At 34.6% G+C, this 20,400-nt stretch overlaps 2 protein-coding genes across 3 annotated transcripts; one reads left to right on the top strand and one right to left on the bottom strand.

Annotated features, from left to right (window-relative positions):
* The first annotated feature begins 544 nt into the window (after positions 1-544).
* On the top strand, positions 545-3,872 carry LOC132277158 (probable 3-hydroxyisobutyrate dehydrogenase-like 1, mitochondrial). 2 transcript variants are annotated; one of them, XR_009470985.1, is made up of 2 exons: positions 545-1,727; positions 3,497-3,872. XR_009470985.1 is itself a non-coding variant. In XM_059778911.1 (2 exons), exon 1 carries the CDS (start codon positions 601-603, stop codon positions 1,639-1,641), a length of 1,041 nt encoding a protein of 346 aa, XP_059634894.1. In that variant the 5' UTR covers positions 550-600; the 3' UTR covers positions 1,642-1,645; positions 3,497-3,872. The 2 variants fall into 2 exon arrangements, 1 of the variants encoding a protein (XP_059634894.1); XM_059778911.1 differs by having other exon boundaries at positions 550-1,645.
* Positions 3,873-5,240: 1,368 nt separating this feature from the next.
* On the bottom strand, positions 5,241-13,158 carry LOC132277157 (hexokinase-1-like). The gene is made up of 9 exons (XM_059778910.1): positions 12,537-13,158; positions 10,868-11,018; positions 10,598-10,780; positions 9,140-9,214; positions 8,827-8,982; positions 8,559-8,657; positions 8,329-8,459; positions 6,092-6,173; positions 5,241-5,961 (listed from the first exon to the last, which is right to left on the bottom strand). The coding sequence occupies exons 1-9, from the start codon at positions 12,806-12,808 to the stop codon at positions 5,617-5,619; spliced, it is 1,494 nt and encodes a 497-aa protein (XP_059634893.1). The 5' UTR covers positions 12,809-13,158; the 3' UTR covers positions 5,241-5,616.
* Between the last annotated feature and the right edge of the window lie 7,242 nt (positions 13,159-20,400).

The raw sequence follows: 20,400 nt of genomic DNA, 5'->3' as shown, positions 1-20,400 counted from the left end.
CAAACTTTTTATAATCTGATCGAAATTTGGTTCTCAAAGTTGCAATTTCATGTTTTTGGAGCAGGTTACATGAATTTAGGAATTCACTTGGCACAGCAAGTGTTTTAAACTAAAAAGATCCAGAAAGTTGACCTAGATAGGTGCAATCCAAGATTTAACTAAAGAGTTACCTCTCTGAAATGCTGATTTCTTATGTGGGATTGGATAAATACAACATGTTACAACAAAGCTACAGTGAGGTACATTCAATGATTACTGTATTATTATTATTATAAGAGTATACCATGAAACAAATATGTAGGTCATCATGGTTACTTCTTTCCTTTTTCATGCGTTAATGCAAATGAAAAAGTAACTAAATTTTTATAACTTAAGTCACACAATGCGTCAACCCAAGTGTAAAAGTAACAAAATTTAAATCAACCTTTGACGTGACTTAGAGCAGATGCACTGAGGAGCGTAGATAATATGTCCTTTTTTTGGCGTAAAGATCAAAACTGATTGTCATAGTCTCACAGACTCGAGTTACCCATATGCTAAACCCACAAAGGACCTTAGTAGCGTATGAAAATTACGAGTTTGTCGGATATATAGAAAACAATGAGCTTGGCGCTCCTGTTCCGCTCACTCCCCCAACACTCCTACCACCGCACCCTCCTTGCCATTTCAACAACAGCCCATCTCCGCCACCACATGGCCACCGCAACCACAACCACAACCACCACCGAGCCAATCACTCCGGCCAACACTCGACTGGGCTGGATAGGGACCGGCGTGATGGGCCGGTCCATGTGCGCCCACCTCATCAAAGCCGGCTACACCCTCACTATCTTCACCCGCACCCAATCCAAAGCCCAAACCCTCCTCGACATAGGGGCCAACTGGGCCCCCACCCCTCTCGCCGTCGCCTCCCAATCCGATGTGGTCTTCTCCATCGTTGGCTACCCCTCCGACGTCCGCCAAGTCCACCTCAACCCATCCTCCGGCGCCCTCGCCGGCCTCCGTCCTGGCGGCGTCCTCGTCGACATGACCACCTCCGACCCGTCCCTTGCCCTCGAACTCTCGTCCTCCGCCGCTTCCAAATCCTGCTTCGCCATCGACGCCCCCGTCTCCGGCGGAGATCGCGGCGCCAAGAACGCAACTCTTTCGATCTTTGCCGGCGGCGATGAACCCACAATTCGCCGCCTCACCCCAATCTTTACCCTCCTTGGTAGGGTTAATTACATGGGTGGACCTGGAAAGGGCCAATTCGCGAAGCTCGCGAACCAGATTACAATTGCTTCAACGATGTTGGGGTTAGTGGAAGGTTTAATATATGCACACAAAGCTGGTCTGGATTTATCACTATATTTGGATGCGATTTCGACTGGGGCTGCTGGGTCGAAATCTCTTGATTTGTATGGGAATAGGATATTGAAGAGGGACTTTGAGGCTGGTTTTTTTGTGAATCACTTTGTGAAAGATTTAGGTATTTGTTTGAGGGAGTGTCAGAATATGGGACTTGCTTTGCCTGGATTGGCACTTGCTCAGCAGCTCTATGTTTCGCTTCAGGCTCATGGTGAGGGTGATTTGGGCACTCAAGCTCTTATCTTGGCTCTCGAGAGACTCAACAATGTCTCGCTTGAGTCGAAGCAGCATTAGACCGGTAATTTCGAACTTTATGGGGAAAATAGAATTATATGTATTGTTCTCAAAGCAGTATTGAAAACGTTTCATCATTTTTAATGGTAATCATGAACATAGTGGTTTTAAATTTTTTAGTTTTGTTGTTGTGGTTTTTAAATGGTTTAATTTGTTGTTGTTTTGAGACTTGGAATATTTGCCACTGTCTTGTTACCACTCTATCTTGAGAGTTCTATGGAGATCATGAATTATGGTTGCATTGTTTGAGGTATTGCATGTTTGGCTTCTTGCTCCCTCTATTTTGCACACTTCCATTCTAGATAAAAAAATAGTAATTCTTTAGTGTGCATGATGTAGTAGCTTGTGAAGTTTCGGATTTAATATCTCTCTACAGAGTTGTAGGGCAAGTGAATATGATTATCTAAATTTTTCCTTCTCTATTTGAAATTGTATAATACGCAAAATATGATTTTGGCTTTTTTATAGTTTTGGACAGAGGTTGACCCATTTCGGATACTTGTTAAATGTTAACATGTGACTGACATACCTTACATTTTGAAAAAAAAAATGTGACTCATTGGGATAGAATTTTCTTCTAACATTAAGAAAATATGATGTTAAAGAAAATCAAGTTAATGATCTATATGTAAGTTATTAAAGAGATTGATCAAAATTTAAAAAGGGTTAAAAAGTGTAATATAGAAATGCTTACATATTTACATATGTACATAAAAGCCGGACGTATATGATGTGTTCTTGTGCCTTTGTCCACTCCACCTGGCTAATTACTGATTTTTGTGATTTGAACGTTAGATTTCAAACAAGCATAGACTATTAGATGAGCTTATTGAATAAATTAGTGCTTGTTGTGTATACTAAATGCTATAATTCTATTTTGTTTGCTTGCCATTTCAAAGAACTAGGAAACGAAAAACAGTATGAAAAATTATTTGAGTTTGACAGTTTTCTGGAACCGAGTTAAAAAAAAAAAGTTTCTATTTTTAGGAGAGAGTATACAATACCCGGGTGTACTTACCATGTGGTACCCCACCCAATGAAAACTCTTCATTTTTCTGGAAAACTCCCCATTTCTTTATTATCAAGGTAAATGGAGTGTTTCCATGACTATCCATGCCACATGTAAGTATATGTCCAGGGTATTGTATACTATCTTTGTTTTCATATAACAGAAATTGTTTAGGTCTATTTGCAGATAACAGAAGACTTTTTTCAGTTTTAAGAGTTCAGAATTGTTTTAAAGAATTGAACCAAACATGCCTCATTTCTATTTTCTGTGTTGATGTCCATGCTTCATAGGATAGGACTGTTATTGGCGTCCACAAATGTGCTACTGTAGGTATTTTGCTGAACTTTTGGCACACTATAAGAATATATTAGTTTTTGAAGGTGGCTTGACAACTAAAACAGTCAAAGTGAAAAACAGTATTACTTTTTGCTTGGATAAAAGAACTCTCTAGGGGATCTTGATATTCTGTTCCTAAAGTGGACATGGCAAGAATTCTGCTAGGCTGGCTAGTTTCCAGTCTCCAGAAGTTTAAAACCTTTGGGTCCACCAAATCCATGGCTAAGTGGCCTGCCTCACTAGCTAGTAAGCTTCTTGGCGCTCTGAGCTCATTCTTATCTATCAAAGAATATGGTAGTTTGACAAATTGATGCCAAATTGGGAGATGCACTATAATCCATGAGATCCTTTTTCGAAGTTTAAGCAGAATGATAAATCACTTTTAAGTAGCAGAAACTAATCTGAGATATTCTATAAGCATGTTCTTAAACCTTTGTAAAGGGAACACAATACTTATTAGAATGTTTTTTATCTTGATACATTTTGACATGGATATGCTTATTGATACAGGAAAAAGGGGGACATGTATAGCTGTTAGAAGGTAAGAGGGAGAACAAGGAGAAGCTAGGCTCTTCGATTATTTTCTGAAGGACTTGGGTTTACCTCTTTCTTTTTGGGCAAATTTCGTAACAACAGTTTCCTGGATTGACATTGGGTTCAGAAGATTTATCTCACACTCAAGGTTCATGTTGGGGAAGTATTATATCCAGTCGCGAAGCAACATATTTGAATCTGACCCTTCCTCACCTCTGCTGTCTTGAACCATTAATAATTTGTCTTTTGAATTTTCTGTATGCCAGTTGAGCAATGATAAATATATAGATATTTGAACAGATTTCTGCTATAATAGTTCATGAAAATGGAACAAAAAGCAGTTATTCCCGAAGTTTGCGTATCCACTGTTTGCTAGTGCTTTTCATTGTTATTTAGTTTAGTATAAAGAAAACAGAACTTCTTTAGGGTTCCATTTTAAATGCATTGCACATGAGAAAATTGGTTGTGGGCATGGCATGTTTGGCTTTGTGTATATATGATTGAAACTGATTGTCTGAGAAGATCAAATTATGCCAAGGTGTTTTAATGAACTAGTTGTTACAGTTGGTCAAAAACCATGATCTTGCTGGAACGTGGGACTCTTGCAACATTGTATATGGAAGTTGAACACCCACTATTCCATGGGGGGAATTGTAACTTTCCATGAATTTCCCATTTGTCACTCAACGACGGAACTTTGCTACTTTGCTTATTTCTTTTTTTGAGGATCGACGAATCTAATGATATTTCTGTTCGAATTTTTGCCTCTTATCCTCCCTCTGAATCAAACTTTTCCTTGCCATAATGGTTCAGTTCCTATTAGTATCTATGGTACAAGTCTGATCCAAGATGTAGAAATATAAGAAGGTGGGGATTAAGGGTCCCTGAGTAATTTGCTTAAAAGTGGGAATGACGCATCAATATAAATACTGTAGCTATTTTGTTGCAGCAACTGCTTATTATACATGCAATCTGTGAAGATCACTATGAAATTATTAGAAATTCTGTTAGCTACCAGATGATTAATACAACCTTATGAATTCGGACCAAGCACTGATGGAGGAACAAGATGATAGAATCAGTTAGCATTATAAAACATGTAATCTAATTTACCTCTTAGATTTTTCACCCCAAGTAAATCGTAGTATTTATTTTCCATTTTCATTATAGATTATGGGCAAACCTTCTCCAAACTTCTTGTCTCGTCTTCGCTCTTTGGGCTTTTCCAACTTAGCGAACTGAAACTGTTCGTGTTGCAAACCTATTTCCTTTGCCGCAGCAGCATCTTCTTGGCCATTGACCAACCATGACTTTGGCTTAACTAAAAACGGCAATGTTATTCAGACAACTTTGTCAATAACAATCTCAGGTATTATTTTCTTCTCTCACCACCAATCATTGAACTCTTACCCAAGGGTTGACCACAAAAGCCAACTCCTCAGCCAAAGTGCCAATGAGAGGACCAACTTCTCAGGCATTACTATCCACACTCCACACAAAAATCTGTTCCTTGCTCCAACATCTGCTTATTTTTCCTGGGGAGTGGAAGGAAGAAAGAAGCCCCAACCAGGCAAAAGCACAAGCATACGAAAGAAGAAATATTCTTAAGAGCATAACAAGAATATCATTTTTCAGAAGAAATATATATATATATATATATATGATGGTAATGCTTTTACCATCAGTTTGCCCTCTCAACCATCAGAATGCTCTTACTGCATGAATTAAATGCTTATAAATTTTTGTATCGTTTATGTACTTCCGCCAAAGTAGCAACTCAAAGAACATCTTAAATCCCCCCCATTTTATTCCATGTCATGAGAAAATGGGCATACACAAGTATTGACACATTTCAGAATGCCAGAAATGGAGTAAAACAGCATACCACAGCATGAAAGGCTTGTATGCAATCCCAAGCACCCTAATTGCAGATCCCCGCAGGACCATAAATTAAGGATTTTCTGGCATGACCTCTTCCATGGGGAGGTGAGAAAAGCTCTAACTGATTCGAAGGAAGTTATTGAGGAAAGGGGGAAAACAAAAATATACAGAAGTTAAACAGTGTTGATCTTTAATCAGAGCACTGGCCCACATATTCAAGCCTCCTCGACCTCAAGGTACTGGGAATGTGAGGCTGCCAGAAGGGAAGCTCCAATGCCTGAACCATCATTGGAATGCTCAATGACAATGCTATCAGAAGCCTCCCCCAGCAACTCCTTCAGAGTGCTCTCCATACAAGTGCTAAATTTGGTGTAGTGCTCAAACAGTCCGCCATCCAATGCTATCACTGACTTCTTATTCTCCCCCTCCCTCACTGTGTCTCTTCCTAATTTCTTTAGGATGCCGAGAATTCCAGCAGCAGACAAGCGGGCTCCACGAGTGGCAACAATGTCACAAAGCGCAACAATTGCTTTTCTTGTTTTCAGGTTAGTATTAGATATCTGAAACAGAAAAAGAAAAAAATTGAACAAATGAGGAACCCCTAAATTGTTACTATTAGAGCAAAGCAATGTTCAAATCAAATTACTTTTCTTGTTAATGAAGCTTCTGAATGTGTGCCAAGTATTATACCTCTAGGATATCCTTTAGCTTGTTTCCCACCACTCTGAGATCAGAAGAAGTGTCGTGATGCATTGCAGACATGTCAGGAGTCCTGCACATGTTGAATAAGTATGTAAACACATAACATCTACTTTAAAAAAACTACTAAATAATGAGGATGGTGAAAGTTAGCATGGTTCACAAACAAATGTCATGCACGCAAGGCATTCAAAGGAAGATAACACATGGGTACCCTCAGAAGCATTGGATGAAATAACACGACAGTGTTTCAGTTTGCATCACTGAGCAACTTAATCTCCATGTTTGGTTAATTGGATACATTTTAATGCAATTATCTGATATATGCCTGATTAGCTCTTAGAGAACACTCATAGGATGAACATATGGACCAGGCATATCTACAAGCCATCTTAAGGCAGTGCGCACTAGCCCATCTGCCATTTGTTCAAATATATTGGTAAGAGGTACCAAAACAAACGTGAATAATTGTTCAGACTCTTAACACCAAAATTGACATTCCAATTAGAGCAATGCATCATAGAGAAATGGTAGAAGGAATTACCAACAAAAGATAACTTTCAACTAGGAAAAATGGAAACCTTTAGTGGTCTTTGTTCACGGTGGAGTTGTTTATTGCTACGATCAGCATAGTAAGCAGAGAAGAATACCTCTTGCATTAAACCTGTCTAAGAACACTGAAACTCACCAAAATCCTGCACTTCCCTAGAAATTAATCCTATGCATGACTTGTGCAGCCAAAATAACTAGATTGACCAAGAAGTGCTTCAAGAAAGAAGCCGTGTCTATACACTTCCCTAGAAATTTATCCTATACATGACTTATGCAGCCAAAACAACTAGATTAACCGAGAAGTGCTTCAAGAAAGAAGCCATGTCTATACACTTCCCTAGAAATTTATCCTATACATGACTTATGCAGCCAAAACAACTAGATTGACCGAGAAGTGCTTCAAGAGAGAAGCCGTGTCTATATCAGACGTGTCAGACACCGTATATTTTTTCGGACATTCTCAGCACGAGCCCAATACAACTAAATGCGGTCATAATTTAGAAATGATATTCTTAATTGCTGACATGTGATTGGCAGTTCTTGCACTGCCAACATGTCAACAGAGACTTTAAGATATGAATTTTTTTGTCACTGCGTGAAGTATAATTATTACTGAAACAAAAAAATTATCACAAAGTTTGCCCATATATGAAGAACAAGTAGTGCACAGTAAGGTTTTACGAAATGAGTAGCATGAGAAGAGAAGGGGAGTCATCAAAATAATGAGTAACCATATGCATACACATGTCTATGCACGCGCGCACACATATGTTGAAGTTTTTGTCTTCGTATATTTGACATGTTACATTCATTACTATCATGCATAAGCTTCAAATTTGATATGCATAAAAAAATGATTAGATCTTTTTGTCATCCGGCAATGTTTGTCATTACTGCTTAGTGCTATACAGAAAAATATTGGTTTTTTACTGCAGTGTCCTCTCTATATTCATGTTCCACTTTTTTTATTTTCGTGTCAACACACTCATGTTGAATCGTGTTGTGCCGTGCTTCATAGCCAAGAATTCACAGGCTTCAGAGATCAGAACACTTTCAAAAAATAAATAGCATCAAAGGTGTATATATACTTAAGAGAGATAGAGATCTTTTTGTCCATTATGCATACAATGTCAATTGTATAATACAAGATGCTCCTAGAATATCCTATGCTGTTGAGAATGGTTTCCCTAGTTGAACCACACATTTGGTGCTGGATGTATCTATGTACATATAGTTGATGCCAAACATGTGCATTTATTTCTGCCCAACAGAAACAACAAAAACCCCAACATACAAACTGTAATCTTGCTTTTATACACAACTTTCATCTCTAATTATTTGTCCATATTAGAAATTCCAACTTCTTTAAAAAGATTAACATGTAATGCATTCACACTCAACTGAAATCTTTTATTACACTGCCTTCATCTCAAATTATTTGTCCATATTAGAAATTTCAACTTCTTTAAGAAAATTAACATGTAATGCCTTCACACCTGATTTAGTTAATAATGATTTTTTAAACAGATAAATATACATCAGCAGACCATTCCAGATATGTAGCACAAAATAATGATTAAAATTTCAAACCGGAGCATAATGAGTAGTCAACAAAGCCGGCCTCAATATAAAGTAAGGCTTACACAGAGAGCCGATAAAGATAATTTAGTTAGTACCTTAATATGAATGGAATTTTCAATTTTGGCGGCACAGTATCGCCAAAAAAGGCAGCTTCTTCAGCCATCCTGCACAAGACTCTACGAACTATTTCTCCCAAATACATGCCAGATATAACCTTCTCGAAAATCTGTGCAATTAGTTAAGAAAAGTTTAAAATGTATGTTGTTCCATCCATGTAAGAAAAGGCAGGTTGAAATCGGATTTACTACAAGAGCAATATAATTACCTGCTCACCAGGGTTCAAACTCTCATCATCCAATGCTTGATCATATTCTGTTAGTGGAAGATGTGATGACCGGAAGTTACCCCACTCCATGTTGATAACCTTAACAAATACAAATTCAGATACAATTACATATCAAGTTACGGCTTGACACCTGGTTTGAAACCACAAACACTTCTACCCCCAAGAATGGAACAAATTAAAAGAATAAAGAAAGATTTTAAATCATGATTGCTGAACAATAGGTATCAAACATTTGAAAGCTCCTAACCATGTCTCCTGACTGAGGCAGTAGACCGTGCCATTTGGGAATTGCATGTGCCCGCTCCACATATGCTGCATTAGTTCCTGTACCCAATATCACAGCAGCAATGACATCCTGGTTGTAGTATCTGCCTCCTGCTAATGTTCCAATTGTATCATTCACCTGCATTAATCAAACAAGTTAAGGAGGTCTAATTTAAAATGTAAGCGACCACGCGAAATACCAAGGAAGCTGAGCAGATTGACAGTTGAAATATATCACCAGCACCAAACTGTCAATCATCCTGGCAGATTTCATATAAAAAGAAAACAATAGTTACCAAAGCAGCCACACGCATATCAAGACCAGTTCTTTCCATTGCTTTTGTCAACTCTCCCACAACATCTTGTCCAACCTATAACGAGCCAAACAAAACCAGAAAAGAGCAATAAAGGATAAAAAATTAATCGAACAAGAAAGTGTCGGACCTTATAAGTCCTTACCTCTCAGAATACTGAGTTATATTGTATTTTTCAGAACAAACTTTTATATCATGCTTTCTGGAGTCAATTAAAACAGGCATTTACACAAGCATGGATTTGAAACAAGCAAGCCATTCAGCAAGCTACGCCTATTCGTCCGAGCTACACATATGGAGTCTGAGCGGGAAGCGAGACAATAATGCTATGCAAGACCATAGAACAAGACAGAATCTGCCCTACATTCCTTATCAGTCCCTCCCGAGGACCTTTGAACCATGTAGTTTAATAGTAGCAGGATTGTTTTGGAGATTTACCTTAGAGAGCATTCACAACTAGATCTGAAAAAAGGTTTGCAGTCACAACGCTTGGCTTGTTGCGATTTGTTGCAAGTGTTATGTTACAAGTGTTTCATTTCATGTAATAACGGTATATTTGTCATTAGTCTTATTTGCGAGGGTATTTCAACTAAGAAATACCTTATTTTAACTAAAATCAATAATTTGGAACACCTTGTTCCAGCAATATGGCTAATGCATTCAAACAGCAAAAAAAAAAGAAAAGTGAACTACGAGACAAGCACAGAGAGAGAGAGAGAGAGTAGAGGGATGGTATTGTGGTAGAATTTATTACCAGAAGACAATGAATAATTAAAAGGAGACTAAATTTGAATAATGTTTACAGAAACGAGCACTAAAACTTTAGTAGCAAATGGATTCAACAATGGCCTTTTATGATATCCATGGTTCAATTAACCTGGAAAGGGATGCAGAAATTAGAAGTGCTCCTGGCAGTTCTGAAATTTAGTGGCAATCCAAGAGCATGCTTCTGGACTATTACAGAATTGACCATATCAATTAACAAAAGGATCAATTTACAAGAAAGCCATAAGCAAGCACAATTGCTAAAAAGCTTAACACAGAGATATTAACTATGCAAACACCTTATAAAAATACACAGAATATTTCATATCAAAGCTTCACTTGAACTAGAATTGGAATTCTTCTATACGAGAAGCTAATCTAAGTTGCACTAATTTAAGACCTCAGGCAGAAAATTCATGGCTAAGGCAGCAACTCTCATGCCAAAATATATGGTTATGAGGAATACAATTACCATGGGATTATTTATATAGAAGGAAAAAAAATTGTGAAACACAAGCAATTTTCTCAAACAGAAATCTGAATAGAACAATTCAATATTAATTTATTCAACTTTTGACGTCTTTATAATTTCGAGTAAGAATTAATATTAGAAACTGCAAATAAAATAACAAATAAATATTATACAGTAAAAGAGTAAAGGTAACTGAGATTAACCGTATCTTCAATAGAGAAGCCTTTTGTCCATTTAATAAGAGTCCCTCCTGCAATTGATGTTTGCCTAACTGGGAATGAAAACGTGAAACCCAGCTCCCTTTGTCTACCAGGTGAAAGATGGAAATGTTCACCTTCTGTAGCAACAAATTTTGCGAGTGCCTCAGCAATAAAATTAAATAATGCCTGAAATCAACATAGTTTGAAGCTTCAGACTGTGAAAGCAAACTAATGAGAGTCAGATATTGTGTGGATGGTTGAATAGATACTCACGTCTGAACTGCCAACCATCAAATGCGGAGGAATTGAAACTTCCTCAAATTCTTGTTTGACAACACGTTTGTCTTTTCCACCCAACTGTACCCGAAGGACACGGAAATTTGTGCCACCAAGGTCTAATGCATAAAACAATCCGTCCTCATCCCTACAAATAAAAGGAGCAAAAGCCACAGCCATGCTCAGATGAATTAATTTTATGGACAATGAGACACCCCTTATTTCACTTTAGGTAAACTGACCCCTCCCACCGGGGCCCATAAAAAAATTAACATATTTACATTGTTAATGAGGATTCCTTTAGAGGCTTAGGTACAACAATATAGATACCTTGAGTCCCTTTGCATATATGAGCCATACATATGCCATTATCCTATATGTCAATGCATGTTCTTTATTTAACTGTAACTACTAAGCCAACAAATATTTACTCACTATTCTAATAAAAGAAAAACACATCTGAAATTAACATGAAAATTTCACTTGAACTAGAATTGGAATTTTTCTATACAAGAAGCTAATCTAAAGTCACACTAATTTAAGACCTCAGGCAGAAAATTCATGGCTAAGGCAGCAACTCTCATGCCTAAATATATGGTTATGAGGAATACGATTACCATGGGATTATTTATATAGAAGGAAAAAAAAAATCTACAAGAAAACTACAATTAAGGAGATGAGGCATGAGCTAAAAAGGCCAAAACTAACAAAATTTAGATGTTAAACAAACCGCAAAGGAAATCGATACAAAAGAATAACCAATGCATTCTATGTATATGATAGTTTGATGGCATTACGTTAAAGGGAAAAAATTGCAATAAGCAAGAGACAGGGTTTGCTTGGTTCAGTTTTAACATAATATTGTTCTTAGAGAATAGGAAAACAGAAATAAATAAATTATGGACTGATAATTCTCTGAGGATTATTATTTTAGGGAACATTCTTTTACAGTTCTCTAAAAACTGTTCTCTTTTTCCATAATTCTTAAATTTTGTTTTCGGATACCTAATCAGACCAAATAAGCCAAATGCTAAGCGTCCCTCACAGGAATATGCTTTCATAAAAAGCAAGTGCCCCAGAGTATGTATTTGAACAACGTATCAAAGATAGTGGACACAATTAGATTAGAAAGGAAGAAAAGGAAGGAAAGGAATAATTAATGTTCCATAACTATTAAAACTTATCACAACAAGTAATAAAAAATCTAAAAGTATATCAATTAAAGAATTCATACAAAAATCTTAATCAATAATCCATCAAATCATATCTTTGAGCTTTCGCCAATTTCGGAGAATGTAACACACTCATGATTTTACTGAATGTTTGACAAAATGCAATCTAAATTCAAGGGTATTTAACAAAAAAATCTCCACTCTTTATTCAACAAATATCAATAAATTAAGCAATAAACTGACATAACAGAAAACACACGCAGTGTCAAATAATATAAATAAAACAAAAAAAGAAAAAGAAAAGAAAAAGAAAAGAAAAAATAAAATGTTTAAATGGCTGGTACTCAAACTAAAAGCAACTCAAAATTCAGGGTTTCTAGTCAAGATTTGTTCTTTAATTACCAAGATCAATATTAAAACACTGGGACATATATATATATACACACACACACACACACATGATTGTGTATTTATTCATGTCGAGAAATATATACCCGGTGGGGAGGTTGTCGACATAGCTGATGATCATCTTGAGCTTGCTTCCACCTTCGGAGGCAAGCCCTGCGTGCATCTCAACGGTCATTGCATCGGCCACCTGTCTCAGCTTCCCGATAGGGGTGCTACACTTCTCCTCCAACTCCCTCAGTATGGCCATCGCCTTCGCCCACCGCCCGGAGCACTGCATGCGGTGGCGCACCACCAGAGCCGCCGCCGCGCAAACCGCGGCGGCGCACACCACCGCCGCCCCTACTGCCACCTTCCCCATCAAGAAAGAAACGCACACGTCACTTTACACAGATCGACCTAATCCACAGACAAATCTCTCTACACTCTCTCTCTCTCTAAAAATGAGTCTTGATTGATTGAATCGATTTAGGTTTGAATTTTGATTAGGAAGTGTTATTAGATGTGAAAAAAGATAGATTTGTTTTGCAGAGGAGTGGAATTGGATAGAGAAATTAATGAAAATGGACGAATTTGAACGATTTTTTCGAAAAATTCTTGAGAAAAGAAACAGAGAGAGAGAGAGAGGGGACAGACTTGAAGGTAAAGATTTTTTTCTTGGTTAATCACTCTGCTTCTCTCTCTATCTCTCTTTATATTTGTTGTGCTTTGACTTTCTTTTTACTCATATGACTGTCTCTTTTCCGGTTTTTAGAGGCTTTAACTGCTCTGCTCTATCACAAAAATCCAAATCTTTATCATACACATAAGCGTGGTCACTTGTCACGCATTACGCTCAGCTGTCCAAATTGTAGAAAGATAAACTAGACATTTGCATGGTAAAATCATTGATTTTTTATTTATGGAACTTAAATTAATTATGGGCATCGTTTATCAATTTTCAACTCTAATAAATATTCTTACTCAATAATCAGTTGCAAAGTCTCTCTTAATTCTTACACTATTTCAATTAATGTTTGACATATCAATTTTTTATCATTATTTTTCTTAAAAATAATAATGAATTATAATTTAAATAATTTAAATGAAGGTTAAAATCATGATGATATCATTAAAAGTTAAGCCAGCATGGCTCTGATACCAAAATAATTAATATGGATCGATAATTTTTGATATTATAATGAAATAAATTCTTACTTGTATAAAATTAATCGGATAATTATTACTTTTTATAGTAGTGAGTCTAACATCTTTACATGACTTCATACTTAAATTGAAAATAATATAATAAAAAAGCAACGCGATTATTCTTTGACGCAAAAAATATTCAATTCTATATATTTCTTAGAATTTAATACGTTGTCGTATTTACTACTACTAATCAGTATCAACCTATTTTTTTAACATGGAGATGAGAAATAATCCACTCTATATATGTGTATGGCTTTAAAGTTTATCTATAATTTTCTTCTTCTTTCTATTTTTAACAGAATTTAAAAAGGAAATAATGTAATGAAAGAAAATTTAACAAATGATTGATGATGTGACAAATTCTATATTATAAATTTGACTTTTTTAGTTCCATTTCTAAAATTGCAGTCCTTATTTCTTGCACAACGAGTACAAAATTTTATCCACACTTTTTTATAGTCATAGTTAGATTAAATTTAACTTAAATCCACCCATCTCCATGTCAAATATTAGAACATTCCCAGTTAACTATGACTATAAAAAAGTATATATATATATATATATATATATATTTAATGTAAATATGATGTTTCCAATAACAATCAATCAGTGTCATGTTTATAACTCACATAATTTTTATAAATCTATTTAACAATATCTAAGATTTAGAGAGAGAGGTTGAGAGAAGAGAGAAGGAAAGGCACATAATTTTTACAAACCTACCTAATTGTATCTAAGATTTAGAGAGAGAGAAAGGGAGATGTGGTAAATATCTGTGTCTTAATATTAGTTTTTAGATTAGTTTTAGAGAGAGCAATAGAGAGATATCCTTATCTATCCATATTTTAAACTCATTAGTCTCCTTATCAAATATTACAAAATCACTCTCCCTATTTTAAATCTCCAAAATTAGAGTCCTGATCTCTTACTCAACCGGGAATAAGAGATTTTATCCACACGTTTCATAAAGATAGTTTAATTAATGGTCATATTTCAAACCCAATATTTTATTTTCAAATGCGACAAAACTACTATCTCCCTATTTTTTATTTCTAAAATTAGCAAGTATTAGCATTAGCATATTATTCAGACTGAAGTCATATTATTATAAGCTTTTGCTTAATTTGTTTCAAGAATTGTACTAGCACACTTGATTTACATGAACATGGGAACCGGTTTAGGGAGGTTTGAGGTTCACTGGCTTAGGAAATACTGTAGTTCTTAAAATATAGATTTTATTATTATTATTTATTTATTATTACTACTATTACTATATTTGGTGTGTTTGGTTAAAAAATTTTTAGTTCGATTCGGTTTCATATTTCAAAATCCAAATGTACAATAATAAACTAAGTTAATCAATACATTCAGAACTTTTAATTCATTCTTCTCTGTCACTTCTAGAACTGAAATGAATACATATAGAATTACTAATTCAACAACAAACATTGAGCCATAATTCAAAAAACCAACAAAATTCAGCTAGCCACTGTAAATTAATAAAAAATAAGAATCAACTAATAAATTGATAAGACCTAATTGAGAGTGGACTGTAAGATTGATAGTTGTTACAAACTTCTAAGTGACTTGGATTGAAAGATTATATTATATTGTAATATATATATAACTAAACAGTTTGGTTTGGTCCAATTCGATCATAAAATACCTCAAATCGTGACCAAATCATATTTTTACGGTTTCATAAATTTAAAACCGTAACCGAATCAAACCGTTAGCAAACCGAACCAAATTGTTCGATCCAGTGTGGTCCGGTTTGAAATTTCGATTTGACCGAATTTTTGTGCACCCCTATAATAGACATGAATGGAATGTGCTTTCAAAGTATAGGGAAAAAATTAAAACAAAAACAAAAACAAAAAGAAAGAAAAAAAGTACACACCTCAATGTAGAAGAAGAAAAAGAAGTTCATATTTCATAGAGAAAATAATTTCCATTTTATTTAAATTATAATAAGAATAATAATATTATACATTAAGTAGTATATAAGATATATTGAAATGTGTTGGTGTGAAATAACATTTTTACCCTTATTTAACCTTTTAATTTAAAATATCATAATTGTATAAAAACGAAATTACCCTCAATGATTAATTATCCAAAAATACGCTCACCTTCACTCATTCTTTCTCTTTATCTTCATATGTGGGCAACCTCCCACCACCTCACCACCATTGGTAGTTGAATACATTATCAATAATTTGTTTCAAATGAAACTAGTAATAGAAAAAGAGTCACACAAATAAATAAAAGAAATATAACCCTTTTAATAAATATATATATACACAGACAAGCACAAATTACTCCAATTTTTCAATCAACAATCTATTGTGCTCTCAACATTGCCCTTTTAGCAAAACTGGGTTAGAGGTTGGTTGTGGGAGAGGAATCCTTGTTTTACAAGATTTATAAATCAAAGTATTTCCCAGACTGTGATTTTCTTGAAGCTAGTTATGGATCTAGAAATAGTATCTGTATTAGTTTCATTTTTTAATTTTATTCTTCCCTTAAAAAATCGTTCTGGTGCATAGAGGGGGTTTGGAGAAGTATCTCAGCCTCTAAGGATTCAATCCGAAAATGAATCCATTGGAAAATTGCAACTAGCTCTAAAGTTGATTGTTGGAATAACAACTGGTTGCTAGACAATTCAAATCCAAGGCCTACATCGGTCTACAATTCAAGAAATCCTTCTAAAGTTGATGATCTGATCAATTCAAATTTGAGGACGTGGAAGGTTCATTTAATCCAGCACATTTTTAATGCTCGAGATTCAAAATTGATCCTTCAAAAGCTAATGAGTGCTTCAGATTTGGAAGATTCTATAAGACAGAGTCCTTCACATAATGGTAAGTTTTTTGTTAAAAGCGCCTACAACCTGGCTTTAACAGAGATTAATGGGTTTAATTGTAATCATTCTGGTCTTGAAAGTGCTGAATGTAGTCACGAAATGGAATTCTAAGGCCATTGGAAACACTTCTGGAAGCTTAAGGCCTACCGGAAGATCCAATTCTTTTTATGGCAATGCGCGCATGACAAAATTCTAATATTGTGTAACTTATGAAAACGAAGCATTTCAATCATCACTACATGCCCACGATGTGGATTGTCAAAGGAAACTGTTGATCATGTCCTCTTTAACTATGAAATTGCTCAATTGGTGTGAAAAACATCTCCGTTTAAGCTTAACTCGCTAGGCAATGATATTCCATGGAAGAGAAGATGGTTAGAGCTCTTATCTAGTTAGAACAAATCTGATAATCCAATAGAGTGCTTCAGTCTGGGGGCGTCTATATGCCAGCATCTATGGAAGTGTCGAAATGACAAAATCTTCAATGCGAGAACATCGAACTTTTTAGAGATTTTAAACAGAGCTATGGACAACTTTGTTGAATTCAAGGAAGTTTGTAAGAAAGATGATAGGCTGGTGGAAGTGCCTGATGCTCCTCCTAGGCTTGTGTCCTGGTACCCTCCGCCACATGGGTTGTTCAAACTCAACTGTGATGCAGCATTTGATCATTGTTGCAAGAGATGTGGTGGAGGTTTAATATTGATAGACTCTTGGGGTAGACCGGTGAGAGTTGCTTTGTGCCTTTTTTATTTTGTGCACTCTGTTTCCATGGTAGAAGTTTTGGTTGTTCGTTTTGGGTTACGTCAGTTGCAGGTATGGGATTACACCCAAACCATTTGTAGAAGGAGACTGTAAATGTGTTATGTCCCTTTCCCCTCCAAATTCCTTCTCGGTGATTGTTGTTGAAGATATAGCTAAAATAGTTTCTGGTGATTCAAATGTTAGGATTTATATGCCCCGGCATAGCAAATTCCTATTTGGATTATAGTGACATATGTACCTGACGTTTTTGAAATATTTATGCTTTATACAATTGGTGAATTCAATGTATTATGTTTCGATTCATTATAGAATTGATAATATCCACTTGATTGCAAGAGATATTTATATATGTATTTGATGGCGATCAATACATAAATATAAATAGTAATCATAAATTGTTCATAGTCGGTAATTATGGATGAACTCATAATTAATTAAGACTTGAACTGGATTCGTGTTAGGTTGAGATATATTGCAAGAGCCGTCGTATACAATTGCTCCCTATCACCGTCATGGCATTTGACTCTTAAGTATGAGAAAAATATAAATTCTTTTATTAATTAATAATTACTTTGATTTGTTTAGCAGATACTTCGGGATCCTTAGACCGACACTTTGGGTAGTTAAGTAATTAATATTTAGAGGGTTATATTTTCAATATTTGCATCATTACTACTTGTATTTATTTTGTATTGATTATGATTGATCACAAAGTAAATTCGAAGGCCTTCGTGTATTTTTAGACAAACTGATTTATTATATATTTATTTATTTAAATTATTATTTTGTCAAACAAATGTTTTATTGTGATCGAGCCAGAAATAATCAAAGGTACCAAAATAAATATATTATTAAGCAGTCGGATTGATGGCTTTATTTATTCGATAACTAATTATGCATAAAGGGGTCAAAGTGTAACATTGACTTAGAGGTTATTTATTATTTAATTGGAGTTCAATTAATTTCTTTTAGTGGAGTAGAAATCAATTTATGAGTTAATTGAATTGGGTTCATGGACCGAGCCAATTATTAATTCATTGTAACCAATAAAATAATAAGCCCAAATGATTCTTACTCATAGCCCAACTTGATATTGGAATCCTATTAGATTTGAGACATGTGAATTAGAGATTGAGTAGGATTATTGTTTCATTTTCTTTATCTTTATGTTGCCTATATATATACATGGTCTATGTATATTTTAGGGGTAATTTTTGGAAGAAGGAAAAATGAATATATTTTCTCTCTCTAGAAAATTAGGGTTAGTATTCTCATCTAATGGAGACTCCCACGAGCCTAATTTTCCAAGGTCATTCATGGAGGCTTATGAGTGATTCCTAAAGGCAAAACAATTACCAAGAAAATAGAGATCCAAGGAGAAGGCATCTTGCTAAGGGATTTGCAATAAGTGAGAACATTCACTTTAAAGGAAAGATTTAAAGGTTTACTCAGACATTTGATGTAAGTATTCAATCTATTAATTGAATGATACATCATATTTTATTTTTGCACAAAACTTGTCTCTATGTGATGAATCAAGATCTATGAATTAAAATCCCTCGAAAAGTTTTTAAAACTTACACGTTTCCCGACATCGAATGCAACTAACTTTTCATTGAAATGGATTCCTTGAAACTGTAACAGGCTAGCTCATGAAATAGGGCAAGTGAGCTCTTAAATGTAATCAAGGTGATCTTGCTTGGGAGGTGTGGCCATCTTAGCTTTTAGCATCTTTTGAGGCAAATCTTCCTTCTATTCCTCTTAGTTTATATTTTAATGGCTTCAGAAAAAAAAAAAAAAAAAAAAAAAAAAAAAAATTCTATTGTGCTCTTTAATAAAATTCATATATATATATATATCATCAATTCAGTTTGAGTTTTGAAGTGGTTAAAAAAAAGTTTTATTTTTGCAGTGATTTAGTTGTATTCTTTTGTAATGTGTCTAAATCGATTGATTGTAATACTATATAAAGCAAATGAAATATGTTATTGAAGTTCAAGAATCAACAGCTTTCAAGCATTATAACTGATAAAACTTTTTGTTAATATAAATATAATGCATTATGTAAGTCCAAAGGTTCAAAAATCATTATAGTAAAAAAAAAAAAAGAAAAAAAAAAAAAGTAACCTGATGTGAATTAATTAATTTGCTTAATCTCTAAATTAATTGTTCTTACATTCTATTCTTCCAAAGAAACATTTCTAAAAAGTTTTGTATTGATCTCTAAAAATAAAAAAATTAACATAGGACGATAACGAAACGTTTTTCTTAAAATAGGGAAAATCTACGACAAACCCAAAATTTTAATCTACATAAATAATTTTTTTTCATTTTCATATTTGATCATACATAGCAAAATATTATTAAAAAAAATTACATTGAAGCCAAAATAGAGAAAGAGAGAAGGAATAATAAGTGAAAAGCATAAAGTTTGTCATGGGTATTTTGGTCTTTTAAATAATTTTATTTTGGATAAAAAGATTTTGACAAAGTTAAATGGATAGCAATATCATTTTATATTCAAAAACTGATCTCATAATTTTGAAAAATAATACTTGGGTTTGAGTGAAAAACGGAATAAATAATTTATAATGTGAGGGGTAATTATTTTTAAAAAATGTTTCTATGTTTGGTCAAATATAAAGCGGCAGTGTAATAAAATTAACCTAAAAACATATACATATCTATCGAAATGTGCAGGACATCTGGTATCTGTTGTGGTTGCTTTGACGGTTGTCTCAGTTACACTTGGCGAGAGGAATCAAAAAGTGGTCCATCAAACTTTTTCCTCTTTGATCCCATAGGTACATGTTAACAAGACAACCCAAATGATAGGATAAGACATGCAAAATTGTTCTCAATGGCCCATATATTTACAAATATATAAATGGACACACAAACACACACACTTATTAATTTGTTGATGTGTCCTTATCAACACACAGAAGGAAATGAGATGAGTTTTGTAGTCATTGGTTGAATGAGATGAAAGATGAGTCTTATAGTCTTACAGTTATGTGATATCATTTCATCCTATAAAGTGATTTATACAGAAGAAATTTGCTGTAAAGCTACTTAATTTTGTAACTGTACACTACTTAATTTGCTAATGGATGTCATGTGCATGCTGATCA

This window comes from Cornus florida, unplaced genomic scaffold (assembly GCF_030987335.1).
Source record: "Cornus florida cultivar Cherokee Brave unplaced genomic scaffold, ASM3098733v1 CherokeeBrave_3.0.0_Hap2_Chr10, whole genome shotgun sequence".
In the NCBI taxonomy this organism is placed as follows: domain Eukaryota; kingdom Viridiplantae; phylum Streptophyta; class Magnoliopsida; order Cornales; family Cornaceae; genus Cornus; species Cornus florida.
This window is presented reverse-complemented; position numbering and strand designations above follow the sequence as displayed.